Here is a 15,502-nt window from a genome sequence, read left to right as displayed (position 1 = left end):
TAATCGGATAGACGAAAAATATGTTAGAAAAGAAGAGCTTAGTTTAATAAATGAAGTATTTAACGTTTTGAATACATGAATTGGAAGAACATCTCAGATTCCTAAAAAATGAAATAGTTTGAAACATAGTAAAATATTTCTTTTGGGCGTTTAATTTGGACTAATTGAGATTTAATTAGTATAAACAAAGCCATGCTCAGTAAGTATTTCTCAAGGACTACGTAATCTACATTTTACATGAATAGTTAATATTAGCGCTCTTTGTAGCAAGAGGAAGCTCACAAATTTTACTATTATTATTATTATTATTATTATTATTATTATTATTATTATTATTATTATTATTATTATTATTATTATTATTATAGGCGTGTGGTAAATTCATAAGCGTCATTTTCTTTCATCTTTTTTAAATAATTTTTGTTTTTTGTCAAAATGTAATTTTTTCTTTAAAAAGGTTGAGAAATATCTATTGCTAGTGTAGAGAATTCTATGGTGGAATAAAGTTTTAGCTATTGCTGATGATAATAACTTTAATATGATAATAAGAAAAATAAATATATTATTAATCATCACTATCATATTTATTATGATTTTTATAGTTGTTACGATGCAAGTGGGAGCTGAGTAAAGCATATAATGATTTTCTTTTGAATTTTGTCTCCTTGATAAAGAACGTGAGGTCTCTTCAAAGCACCTAATCAAATTAGTTTCGTCCTTTTTTTAAAATAAAGCAGGGCAGATCGATTGTAGATTTATGTTCTCAACTTTATAGGCACACATACGTATATGTGTCTATATATAGAGTATATATATATACACACACACACACACATATATATATATATATATATATATATATATATATATATATTCAAATAAGCCATATATTTTTGCTACATTAATGTCTGGATTCTCCTAACGACCTCGGGATCAGAGCCCCAGGCGAAATCTTCGTGGCCAAGTGGTTTAGTCACTGTCTCTACAAGTTTGCCGGACCAGGGTTCGATTCCCGGCCGGTCACAAGGTCTTGTCTTTGTGTGATTTCGCCTGGGGCTCTGATCCCGAGGTCGTTAAGAGAATCCAGACATTAATGTAGCAAAAATATATGGTTTATTTGAATATGAAAAACACGTCTAAATGTGCAAAAATTTATCACATATATATATATATATATATATATATATATATATATATATATATATATATATATATATATATATATATATATATAGTGATTGTGTGTGTGGTATGAGATCGATCATCATCATCATCAGCCGTTACTAGTCCACTGCAGAACAAAGGCTTCAGACATGCCCTTCCACTTGCGTCTGTTTATGGTCTTACTGTGCTAGTCCACTTTCGCAAACTTTCGTAGTTCGTCAATCCATTGTCTTTTCTTCCTTCCCCTGCTTCTTTTCAAATCTCACGGGACCCATTCTGTTAATCTCAATATTCATCTATTGTCTTACATGTTAGAATATTCTCTACTTCAGTTTGCTCTCTTATCCATGTTGCTCTTTTTTTCTGTCTCTTATTATTATTCCCATCATTGTTCTTTCAATAGCTCTTTGAGATAAAACTAGCTCTAAGGCTTTAGTATGGCTCCAAGCTTTTTTATGCATAAGTTGATACTGGTAGGACCATCTCATTAAATACTTTTATTTTTATAGAAAGTGGCTTTTTACTTTTCATAATTTCATTTTGTTCACTAAAAGCTCTCCATCTCATGCTTATCCTTCTATTAATTTCGTTCAGTTTCGTCTCCTGGGAAAACACTTACTGTTTGTCATAAGTACGTATTTTCATTAACAATCTCCAGAGGCTCTTCCATAACTCTTATTTGTTGTGTCTCTGTATTTTCATTGAACATTATCTTAGTTTTACTCATATTCATTTTCAGTCCTACATTTCTGTTTTTTCTATTTAGATATCCTATCATCCTTTGTAATTCCTCCCTTGATTCACCAAACGACTATGTCATCTGCAAATCTTAAGTTGTTAAGATATTCCCCATTAAGATTAATTCCTACATTTTCTCAATATAAATTTTTTAAAACTTTTACTAGACATGCTGTGAATACTTTAGGAGAGACGGGATCTCCCTATCTTAACTCCTTTCTCAATCGGAATTTTCTCCTATCTTTAAGTAGTTTTTGAATTGCTATACTTCTTGTGTTGATATCTTCAAGTATTCTAACATAAGATTCTTCTATTCCTTGTTTTTCAAGGGTTTTCATTACTGCTGATTTTTTTTTCTTAACCGAATCAGAAGCTTTCTCATAGTCTATGAATGCCATACTTAGTGGCTTGTCATACTCTCTTGTTTTTTCCATTAGCTGGTTAATTACATGAATTGGTCAATTATTGAATGCCCACTATGAAAAGCCTGCCTGCTCTCTTGGTTGATCAAAGTCTATTTGTTTTTCTATTTGGTATAGTATGATCTTTTTAAATATTTGATATTTTACTGAGAGTAGACCTATTGGGGGATAATTTTTCAGGTCTTTTGCGTCTCACTTTTTGTGAATTAGTATAATGATAAAGTTTTCCAAGCTGTAGGTGTAGAGTATACCTGTTGATATTTGGTGTAGAGTTTAGCCAGTTTTACTATTATGGTTTTATATACCTTAGCAATCCATGTTTGATAATGATTATACTCGTATAAGCGGATGAGCAGCCTGGTGGAGTAATGAGAGCTTTGGGTGTGGAGGAAATGCCCCCCTTAATCTCCATGAAATCACTGGCAGCAGGGTGACGGATTGAATTCAAGGCGATAGACAAACTGTCTCTTTTGGCTGTTATTCCTGATGCCTGGCGGAATATCTTGCTGGAAGTAGTATGGACCAGCAGGTGTCACTTGCCTTAGTTAGATAGGCACTGCGAATCACAAGGAACTGGCTATCCTTTGATGTATCTAGCCAATAAATCGTCTATGGATTTAGTCAGTCAATGGAAAGAGATGACAGTATGGTCCCCAGTCCCGGGCGTAGCGGGGTGCTAAGAATCTCCGGGTTTATAAATACTAAAGAAAAATTGAAAATTGGTAATTAGATTATTAGAACCATGAATCAGATTGGGAAGTTACAGCAAGTGGAGAGTGAATTTATGAAATATAGTTTGGATATCCTGGCCCTAAGTGAAATAAGTTGTGAGGGGACTGGTGAGGACTCTTTAGACCTAGGCAATATATATATATATATATATATATATATATATATATATATATATATATATATTCAAGAAAACAGATGGAGTTGGAAGAGAAAGGGTAGGAATGATGACACCAAGAGCAGAAAAGGCATTAACCGAATGGAGAGCTGTAAATAGTAGATTGTTACCAGCAAAGTTCAAATCAAAGCAATGCAATATATTTATATTATAATTTGCTATTCATCAATAAATGATTCCACTGAAGAAAGGAAAGATGAATACTATGAAGAACTGCATAGTGTAATAGATGAGATCCCAGAGAGAGATATGAAAATTGTGATTGGCGACTTCAATGCTAAAGTTGGAAGGAATAATCGAGGGATAGTGAATGTGATGGGTGTCGAGGGTCTTGGCGAAGTTGCAATGAAAAGGGAGCACATTTCATAAGTTTCTGTTCAGCAAACAATCTTGTCATTGGAGTTACTCTTTTTCAGCACAAGGACATCCTCCAATGTACATGGACTTCACCATGTGGTAATTACAAAAATCAAATAGATCACATTGCCATTACTAGAAAGAGAAGGAGGACCCTGAGAATTGTAAGAAGCTATAGAGGTGCAGATATTGGTAATGATCACCAGCTCCTCATTTCCAAACTGAAAATAAAACTGAAAGCTCCAAATAGAAAGGTAGATAGAATACCAAGGTTAGATACAACTAAGTGTTTAGAAGAAAAGCACAGAGAAACATTTGCATTTGAATGTAGGAATTGTTTTGCAGTTTTAGAGACTTTTAGAGATGAAGAGCAGACAATTAATGAAGAATGTTGTGATATTAAGAATATATATCAGTTAGATGGTAGTGAAATCTTGGGACACGCAGTTATAAGGAGAAAACCAGGTATATCAATTGATACTTGGGATGCTATAAAAAGGAGACAAAAACAATTGAGTGTTGAAATTTTTGAGGAAGTAATGAAAATTACAAGGTAGAGCAGATCAGGTAGTGGCTATGGTGTAAGAATAGCTCGTAGAATTATTAATGAAATTTCGACTGGGGCAAAGAAGAAGAAGCATATACCCATCAGAAAGAGAGATGGATCTGTTATAACAATAGAAGGTGAAGAAAGACATCGTTAGATGGAACACTTGAGTGAGGTTATGAGTACGAGATATGAAGGGAATAATTTGATTGATATACCTGAAGCTGATGAAGACCATGATGTGCCCATGAATGAATTCAGTGTGTTTGAAGTCGAAGCTATCAGTAAACAAACTCATGGGATGGAAAGCCCTGGGATACGATGGAATAATTGCCGAGGTGATACTGGCCGAAAATGAAGTGACTTCCAGAATACTTACAAGATTATTTTCTAGAATGTGGCATGAAGAGACAAAACCTGATAAATGAATGAGAGTTAGGAGTGTTGGTGAAAATGGCAAAAAAAAAAAAAAAAAAATGGAGACCTGACTTATTGCAATAATTACAGTAGCATAACACTTACGTCAGTTATTATGAAAATATATAGTATGCTTATTCTAAAGAGACTGGAGAGAAAAAACGATGAGAAGCTGAGAGATGAACAAACAGGATTTAGAAAAGGTAGAAGTTGCACTGACCTAATTTTCATTTTGAGACATCTTCTACGGCAATGTGTAGAATATAGAAATCCCCTTTTGATGATATTTGTGGACTATGAAAAAGCCTTTGATAGTGTGCACCGGCCAATTTTGTGGAGAGTCCTGCGTTAATATGGAATTCCTCTTGAATATGTGAATTTGATCAAGTCTGTTCATGAGTACAGTAAGTACAAAGTTAATGTTAAGGGAGTCTTATCAAATGAATTTCCAGTGAACAGCAGAGTACTCTAAGGGAATGTGTTGTCACTTTTGTTATTTATCCTCCTCATGGATTTTGTAATGCGTAGAACAGTCGGAGATGGTGGAGAAGGATTGGACTTGATTGGTGGTTGGAATTTAGCAGACCTAGAATATGCTTTTGATGCTGTCCATGTTAGCAGAACACCACACAATTTGCAATGCTTGCTTACCATAATGCATGAAATATCACACAAGGTTAAGCTCAAGATAAATAGAAGAAAAGACAGATATGATAGGAACGGAGTCTGCAATGGAAGATGAAATATCATTAGAAGGAGAAAGAATTAATGAAGTAGAATCATTCAAGTATTCAAGAACTATGATCTCCAATACAGGGTCTTCAAAATTAGAGTTTAGTGAAAGATTGAAAAAGTCAAATTAGAAAGTGGAGTGGCTAAGTTAAGTAAAATTTGGAAATCTAAGTGCCTGAAATTATACATCAAAATGAGACTATATATCAGTTTATTGAGATCGGTGTTACTATATGGACATGAGTCATGGTATGACAATGGAACACACTTCAATAGATTTAGTAGATTTGAGAACAAAGCCCTCTGTATGATATTGGAAGTTGGATGGCGGGAGAGGATTAGAAATAAAGCTATAAAAGAGATTACTCGAGTGCCATATGTGAATGAGATCATGATGAGGGGTAGATGGAGATGGTTTGGGTATGCTCTTCGCACTTCCCAAGAAAGTTTAGTTCACCAAAGGTTCAGCTTGGCTCCACAAGGCACTAGAAGAGTTGGAAGACCCAGGCTTACATGGCTGAGGACTATGAAGCGCGAAGTTGGAAATAATGAATGGAGAAGTATTGAATTAAAAGTTCAAGATAGAGACGACTGGCAAAATCTAACCGAGGCCCTTTGCGTCAATAGTTGTAGGAGATGATATATATATATATATATATATATATATATATATATATATATCCTAATTCTTGTATGAAGATATGTGTTGTACGTCAAGGTAAATGAACTCTATAAAACCTAACTATTCAGCATGTTGTTGTTGCAAGATTGCATTTTGATAGCGAGGGGTAGTTAGTTACCTTTGTGTTCAAGTAGACAAGGCACTCACCTGAGAGTGTTAGCTGTGTACAGTGTACCCACGAACCTTTTGTAATAAAGTGAAGAAACCCATGTTCTGATGTCTCATTATTCGTGGACATGGGATATATATATATATATATATATATATATATATATATATATATATATATACATATATATATATATATATATATATATATATATATATATAAATATTCGAACTAAGAGAAGTATTATAGCGAAGATAATTATACATTATTAACACTCACTTCTACTGGAAAACGAAATTCAACCATTTTCGCATGGAAATGATCGTACTACACAGAAGTGGATTCAACTCGACCGTCCGTCTTACTTTCGTTGCGTAAATTCATGTGTATTTATCCGTCATGGTATGAATAATCATCGCAGTCGAAAGATAATATGTGGCGGGGAACTTTGTCGGCTGGTATTGGTTTTACAAAAGTTATTGTTATTTCCTGCAAGGGGGATATGGTTTGAATTTGGTGCTTCTGTCTGTTTGGATATTTACTATTGGGATTCCCGTTTTATGTTTTGAATAGATTTTGACGAAAGTTTTACCTGCAAGTGGTTTGATTTTAAGAAAGGTAGGTAACGTTTTGGGGAGAATTGACTCCTTATTTACTTTACTTTACTTTAAGGGCTATTTTCCTTGTTCTTTCATACAATGGAACCCTAAGCACTACAGGACCTGCAGGATTTATTTGTCGTATACATTCTTAGGTATTTAGAGTCCCACACAGCATGTTGAGCGTTAATTGTCATATCCACATTATCGAATCACTTCGAAAACAAGAAAGTCTTTAGTTTCATCTCGAAAGCCTTAATATATTCAGTCCTTCGGATGTCTAATGGTAGCTTGCTGTAATGTATAGTTTTGGGGCTGCATGTTTTAAAGCTCTAGGACATACAGTAAAGGTATATCTTGGCTCCAGTAATTTGAAACCATCTGTAACTATTCTCGTGTCTACACGATTCGTTGGCTGTAAGATGTGTAGCAATTCTCATAGATATTTTGGACGTCCGGTTCTGATAACTTCACGGGTTGTTCTCTGCCTCGGTAGATTTCAGACGGATTTCCTCATAAGACTCTCTCTCTCTCTCTCTCTCTCTCTCTCTCTCTCTCTCTCTCTCTCTCTCTCTCTCTGGTGGTTGTTGATTATATATATCGAGAAGTTTCAACCGCGGAAGTACATTGCAGGTCAAGAAATCATTCTAATTCAAATGAGTAGAAAGTATGAAATAAAAGAATGGAATAAACGATTGTTGTGCAGATCACGTATGTTACAAGACACTATGGGATTTAGGGTGGATAATTTCCCCAGCAAAACTCCATTTTAGTTTCTTAGATGTTGTGACAATGGATTGTTATTAAAATTTCAGTTCTGTGAAGTACTCCACGTCTCACTTTTTATATAAGTGATAATTACTCTCTTTTGAAGAACAAGGAAACAGGAAGACATACTTCGGGTATTTTGTTTTGTTTGTTTTGTATTTTGTTCATAATTTCCGATATGTTTCTTTTCTTGATGTGTGTATTACATATTAATACGGGTATTAAATTGTGTTGAAGCTTATTTATTAAGATCTCTCTCTCTCTCTCTCTCTCTCTCTCTCTCTCTCTCTCTCTCTCTCTCTCTCTCTCTCTCTCTCTCTCTCTATATATATATATATATATATATATATATATATACTCTGTATATATATATATATATATATATATATATATATATATATATATATATATATATATATATATACACACACACACAGTATATCACTAGCACTTGTGATTTTAATCAATGTAAATATCAACCACAATGGCATTTAATATCGAATGTTGCCTTTAGGAAAGTATATTTATTGGAAATTCATTTGTGATAAATGCTTCTGGATGGGCAAGGATTCGAACCTATGCCTCGGAGGTAGAATTCAATATTAAATGCTATTGTTGAAATTTACGTTGATTCAAATCACAAGTGTAATTGATTGATATTCCTTATGGATAGCTAGGCGTTGCAAACTCACTAATCTATCATGGTGGAAGTGGGATGATTTCAAGTCTAAGAAGAGATACCTGAATTCGACAGGAATGTGTACAGAGAACTTGAAATGAACTTATATCTCTTGATAGCATGGTTGGTAGGAAAGTTCCTACTAACATTATTTTGGCTGAAGGCATAGGTTCGAATCCTTGCCCAGCCAGAAGCATTTATCACAAATGAATTTCCAGTGGATATACGAAGTCAAAGGTAGAATTTGATATTAAATGACATTGTGGTTGATATGTATGTATATATATATATATATATATATATATATATATATATATATATAAATATATATGTGTATGTGTACATATATGCTTATATATATACAGTATATATATATATATATATATATATATATATATATATATATATATATATATATATATATATATATATATATATATATGGGGATATATAGACGCACATATTCATCTAAAAGTATTTTATGATTAAAGGAGATAATCCAGAAGGTATAATGTATCCATACAGACTGTTATATTGTATACATTCCGGTTCTTAGCATTTTCGGATGTTAGCTCTTTTCCAATTCGGCCACCCAACAAGCTCAATAGGATTTACTTTATCACGGATAGATGTAATTATCTTATTTATTAAGCAAGACTTATCAAATATCTCCATTCTTTGCCATGTTCATAGTCTTGGTATTCGTCACACGTCGATAATCGTAACCGGTTTTTTAAATGCACAATATTTTTTCATTTTTTTTTTTTTAACTTGACCCATGACTTGGTCTGTATTACGTTTTCTTAACTTATTGGTTTTCTTTTATCTGAATTTTATGAAGGTTATTTCGAATTAATATTGTATTTCATATTGATCGTGATGAAAAATTAAATGCATTTCTACAAAGTACTGACGGATAACTTTATTAACTCTCCCATATCCTATGTCGGAAACCAATTCTGTGGAATATAGACATTACTAATCTTTTATTTCATGTTTGTCTTTATTCCCATTAAAATATTTGTATCAAGGGCTGGTCATCTTTGTTAGATTTTATAGCTTTATTTCAATCTGGAGAAGAATTTGATCAAATGAAAAATACTTTCTGAGTTATGCCCATAATGAGCAGTGATTTTTTTTTTTTTATTGAGCGGCAAGTTGTCCATTAATATTGGCTGGTTCATCTATTATGAATAACAAATAGAAAAGGAAACAAAATACATAGTTGTTATTAATATTTTTTTTTTTTTAGTAGATTTGTCAGAAAGTAATGTTTTGTTTGTAGCATTCTCAACTACATTATTTAATGATAAAGAAGAATAAATGATTTTTTTTTTTTTTTTATTTTTTATTTTTTTTTTTTGTGTGTGTGTGTGTGTAAATTAAGCATGGGGGTTTAAGGTTTCCACCCTAACGTTTTTGTTTGCCAATTCAGCAATTGTTCATTACCGGTATGTCACAAGGGTGCCATTGTTTTATACAATTCTCCGTTGGATTGAAGCTTCAATGGGAGAGCCTTTTTCGCAATGGAGTAGAGCCATGTTATTTCTCGAGACGACAAAGGACTGGTTTTGGATGAGTTCAATCCAAAGTTACTGTTCCCTCGTTGACCTATGTATAAAATGTCATGCCTAAGTAATAGTCGACTGTTGTTGCTCACGCAAAGAGAGAGAGAGAGAGAGAGAGAGAGAGAGAGAGAGAGAGATGGTTACACTCGAATGATGAAAATGAATGCCGTCATATCTCTCTCTCTCTCTCTCTCTCTCTCCCTCTCTCTCTCTCTCTCTCTCTCTCTCTCTCTCTCCCTCTCTCTCTCTCTCTCTCTCATTTTGCTACTGTACTGCTATTGTTTGAAATAACTATCCATCAAGGTATTACAATACCTATGTGTAGCTGTGTACTTATTGTGTTTATATTTCACAATTCTCTCTCTCTCTCTCTCTCTCTCTCTCTCTCTCTCTCTCTCTCTCTCTCTCTCTCTCTCACACATCTAATATTTATATTTGTATAAAGCGTTGATATTTTGTAACTGGTGCCTATGAAGACTATTGTTATTATTCAGAACGTACAAACACTCAAATGATATTGAGTATCAGTGACACTGGTTATGAATTATCACTTGGTATTAATGAACAAAATACCTTCAACAACAACAAAAACCTTTGCAGTAGCAATCTCTATATTTATTGTATGGCAGAGTTATTACACCGTGAAAAAAGGAAAGCATTCGTTACTTCACGCCATAGTGACTTCAACCCTTGAGAGAGTAACAATAGCACCAGTCCAGCAGAAGCCATCATTGTTAGTTTGCTCCGGTTACAGAGAAGAATTCACTCATGAAATTCCGAGTCGAATGAGGGCTTATTCCCATTTCCAGACTAGTATGGAATTTAAGGAATTGAACAGCATTGTAGGCTGGATGGGATCAGATGGGACGGGGGAAAATAAATAGTTTGGAAGTTGGTGTTGCACCCAAGGCCATTTAAGTTCCTTGGTTGCACCTGCCAAGGGATATGATTGTGTGAATGATGCTTTTTTTTCTAATTGGTTATCTTTGTCTTTAATGTAATTTGATTTTTGTTTGTATTTTTTTTCTCTGTTGTCAAGTTATGTAAAGGCCCCTCAACATTTTCCTTTGTGTATTTTGAGTCTTATAACCTTTCTTTTAAGAACCAGTTTTATGGTGACCTCTTCGTAAAATACTGCGATGATCAATAGCAGGGTTTACAAGTAACAGTCTCTTTAGCAACAAAGTGAATTACTGGTTTTATTGTTTTTCTAATTAAGCCTTCGGTGTGGGCATAGATTAATAATTTAATAATAAAAATGATAATAATAATAATAATGATAATAATAATAATAATAATAATAATAATAATAATAATAATAATAATAATAATAATAATAGTAATGATAATATTAAAAGTAATAATAATAGTTTTAATCATTCTATCAAAATTATTTGCTTTGAAATATTTATTGTTATTAAAATTACAATAAATATTGAAATTATATGCGACTGATGTATTTTTATGAAAAAAAAAAGAAGCATTAAAAATGTGAACGTTCGTGTGACTTATAGTTAGATTCTCTGTAAACCAGCTGCACACATAACCTCGGCTTAAAGAAAAAAAAACAGTCAGCAGCTGCAAGAGGATAAATATAACTACTGTAAAAGGATAAAAGGAGCATTTAGTGTAATGTTTTTATGTGGTTTTATAATACCATTAGTAGGGGCTAAAATTTACGAATGCAAAATGTAATCATTGAGGAATATTTCTCCTTTGTTTGTACTGTTTTTATTATGAAACATCTAACGCAATATTATTATTATTATTATTATCATTATTATTATTATTATTATTATTATTATTATTAGCTAGGCTATAACCATAGTTGGAAAAGCAAGGTGCTATAAGCCCAAGGGTTCCAGCCGGGAAAATAATCAATCTATGTATGTATGAGCGCCAATAGTCAAAATACCCCATTTTTTAGCTATCTATCTATCTATCTAGTATTTTACTGTCGTCAGTTTCCATGAGCGGGGGAGAGGGAAGCGAGTTTTAAAGGGGGTGTCCCGTTGTTCGCCTATTGCCTGCTTTCACCTTGGCTGCGACTCACCATGGTCATCTAACCTTCAGGTACCAAATATATTACTTAGGTTGCACCAGGATTTTTTTTTTTTTTGGTGGGGGGGGGAGAGGATGGCCTCAGTTGTCCCCCATTCCATGGAATTTAATATGTTCTCTATTTATGTGAGGCTAATTTCAATAGGCATTTGCATATATGTATGTAATTTATTTTTCTTTACCTAGTTTTCTAGTCATGGAATCTTCCATTGCTTTAATTGTTCGTGTTAGGATTCACATCGGTATGATCTTGCGATTATTTTCTGTTGAGTCATTGTTTTTCTTTACTGGTAATCAGTATGTGAACCCATCATATTATTCCCGTAATCTTTCTCAATTATCAGATTGAATTTATTATCTATTTACTCTGGTTCCTTGTTAGGAGATCTGTTGAATTTCCTCTTGTCGTTACTGGCAAATATGATTTTTTTAGGTAAGGTATGACATATAAGATTACGAAAAGTGCTTTGGTGTCCTTTCTTAATCTTGATTTAAAATTATTTTTCATGTTTTAAATGTCAGGAAGAGTCTGTTAAAACATTGAAATCAAGACTTTGTCATTGGTATCTTAGGAATGATGTTATATAAATATTTCGAATTTTACTGTTTGTAGTGATGTATTGTTTTTTTATTTATCACGTTAATTACAGGTAAGTTACTCTTGGTGAATTTATTTAGGCGAATGTGTAAATTAACGTTCTTCTATTTTTTCCATTGCAGGTGAGTGAGAGGACTCGACATGAAAGGCGACTCACCCCCTCCGTCTCCCTCTTACGTCCCCCCACCCCCACCCATGACACTCCACCCTCACACAAACACCACCACACCCACCACCACGCCATCCACGCCCACGTCCGAGGGATCCCTGAGCGATTTCCGCCTCTCGCAGATACACGATTCCAGGGACCCTTCGTCGGACGATTCGCGCGACTTGCAAGGAATTGCATACGACTCATCTTATGGACTTCCTTATGACGTGCCCACTAGGCCTATCGGGTTCCACTCTGATGACGAAACTCATTTGGATTTGACAGACAGAGATGATGCCGACGACATCCTGGACGAAGGAGGAATCGCCAGTACCATTGTTGGATCCTCTGCTCCGCCTTATGCTGCCGGTGCTGGCGCCGTTCCCCTCGAGTTGGTAGTAGCCCGTCATGAAATGTCAGGGAGGCAGTCGCTGGCACAAGCGCCGCCGCCCCCCAGTTTAACTTCGCAGCGCGAAGGGGAAACAAGCTCGGGCTCTCAGGCTGGAAACTTTACTACTGTCGGGAGTTCTGGTTCCCCTGCTCTCGCTCGTTCGTCTTGCGCCGATTTCGTTCGGCGTTTGAACTTCGATGGAGAAAAGCTGTCAGAATCTTCCCAGTGGGAAAAGGACTCTAAAGAAACAGCCGTTGCCTTGAATGACTCTAAAGGAAACAGTCATCCAAACACACGCTCAGGTAGACCTTTGCCATTTGTAGATCTAAGTGGAAGTCGACCCCATCTCATCAGGTATAAACACTTCGATGACGACGAGGATTTTACTGATGACCAGGCCACGTCGAGGGAGTCTCCTTGCACCACCGAGTTTACAAGTGAAGTGAATTCATGTCGGATAGGTTCAGAAAACACAGATCAAGGTTCAAGCAAAGGCAGTGATTTGCCTATTAGGTCCAAGAGGTACCGGAAGAAACCAATTGGTCTCACGTTGGCTATAGGACTTAATGAGAATGATAGTGATGCTACAGGAGAGACAGCTCTAATCAATCCCAATGAAAGATTCCAAAGGAGACAGTCGTTTGTGGTCCTTAGCTTAGAAGATAACGACACTTCGCAGGGAGATTCTTGGGATCACAGTGAGTTAGAAGACGACGCCCTCGATAGTATGAAAATCGAGGACAAATGGAAAATGAAGGATATCTCTCGATGTCCTACAACTCAGCCTTACCGTATGGATTCCGATAGTGTTATGGCAGTTGTAAACATAATCGAAGAAGACGATAGTAAGCAAAAGTTCCCGGAGAAAAGTGATTATGAGAGTGATACAGCATCTTATGATAATATTCATAATCTTGAAAAGGGATCGAGAGTGAAAAGAGTTTTGTGCGATGTGACCGAAGACAGTCACGATGGGAAAGATGCCAGAAAGAAAAAGCCATCAAAGGATAGTGGGATGATTGATGAAGGTCACGAAAACCCAGCTTATTTGGATGACGAGCAAGACGCAGTAAGCCAAGATGAAAACGGCCAAGAGCGATCTCCCGTCGAAGTATCTCGAAGGAGGTCCAACCCCGAAATCTGGCCTGCAGGACCTAGGTCGGAGGACATCGTTCGATCACACAGTTGTGGTAATGAATTAAATGAAGTGATGAATAACCTTAGTGGCGACCAAGAAGAGCCGGTAGTTGTTATCCCACCAACCCTGAGGAAACGTAGCACCTCGCGAGGACGACCGGAGAACATCGACGGAAAAGAAGGCAGCATTTTGGTTGAGAATTCCTCCGCTACTCCTAAAAAAGAAAAAGTGATTGTGTCCTTCGGGCCAACATTTGCTTATGGGGCTGAAGATACAGTGACAGCGAGTATCTTTCAGAAGTTGGTCGGAGGTTCGCATTCTAAGCTCACCAGAAGTGAATCCTCCAAGTCCAATCTTGTAGGAAATAAACGAGAAGAAGTCTTCACCCGAAGCACGAGCAACATCTGGGAGGGAGGATCCCGGGCGAAGGGAAGTGGCCACGGTCGTCCTCCCCAGGCACCTTCGTCCCAAAAGAGCATTCGCCTTCAGCAGCACCTCTATCGCAACAGCAGGAGGAACATGCAGCAGAAACTCCTTCGTCAGCTCAGCGACGTCTACTACGACGACCACAGGTACAACAACAACGACCATTTCGGCGGCAACAGACACGACCATTCCCACCATCACCACTCGAGACACAACCGGGACTCTTCCCCTTCGACGCCGACAGACCACCGGAGTCACGGACACCACTCTCACGGGCACGGGCACGGGCATCACCACAGGAGTCAGTCGCAGAAATATAATCACAAACCCAAACACGAGCCCCTCCGGAGGCTCAACACTTACGGACACGAAGACTATCACAAGTACGTCCAGGAACACGAACACAGGTACGAACTAGCACGTTCACACGAACTCTTACTAGTTCAATCACAACCGGGATATGGGTATGGGGCACAAGGGGGTGTGGGGGGCTTGAAACCTGCCATTGAAGGGGGGGCTGTAAGACGCATCTCACACTATCAACAAGAGGAAAAGGGAAAGACAGACGTCGAAAGGTAAGGCTTTTTAGACATTCCTTCTGATTCTCTCATTTTCCGGAGGAAGTTTATCCTTCCATAAACGAGGGAAAATATTTTTATTTTTTATTTTGATAACTTTTCAGAAAATGAATATCATTTGGATTATTATACTAAACAAATAGGATGTGTCTGCTTTTAATTGAATGCCAATTTTTCAACATTGTGTGATAGTGTTTAGCTAAAATTTCTTTTCATAAATTATATTATTTACTGATATTTCATATATGTGCAGAATTGTCGGTAAGTAAGGCATATATGTCTTATTCAAGGAAAACAAGTTTTTACTTTTTTATTTGAAAATTAACGTTATTAACAGTTATGTATTTAGCACGGTTTCATGAAAATGTTAGCACCAGTTGATGTGTCTGCTTGACACAGCATAATGTGAAATGATAGTCGAGTCATGTAAATTGAAGAAATTGCCGAGTAAACGAAAATCTTTGGTCAGC

The 15,502-nt window shown here is 35.9% G+C and overlaps 1 protein-coding gene across 11 annotated transcripts in view; it reads left to right on the top strand.

Annotated features, from left to right (window-relative positions):
* The window catches only part of LOC137621495 (uncharacterized), a 303,174-nt gene that overhangs the window by 96,070 nt on the left and 191,602 nt on the right, over positions 1 to 15,502 (top strand). For 10 of the 11 annotated variants that reach the window (XM_068351835.1, XM_068351845.1, XM_068351844.1 and 7 more), the window contains exon 2: positions 12,471 to 15,029. In XM_068351835.1, the coding sequence (XP_068207936.1) occupies positions 12,490 to 15,029 (2,540 nt within the window). In that variant the 5' untranslated portion in view covers positions 12,471 to 12,489. The remainder of the gene's footprint in view (positions 1 to 12,470; positions 15,030 to 15,502) is intronic. The other variant, XM_068351843.1, reaches the window with a different exon arrangement.

The sequence above is a fragment of the Palaemon carinicauda genome, chromosome 28 (genome assembly GCF_036898095.1).
Source record: "Palaemon carinicauda isolate YSFRI2023 chromosome 28, ASM3689809v2, whole genome shotgun sequence".
NCBI lineage: Eukaryota > Metazoa > Arthropoda > Malacostraca > Decapoda > Palaemonidae > Palaemon > Palaemon carinicauda.
This window is presented reverse-complemented; position numbering and strand designations above follow the sequence as displayed.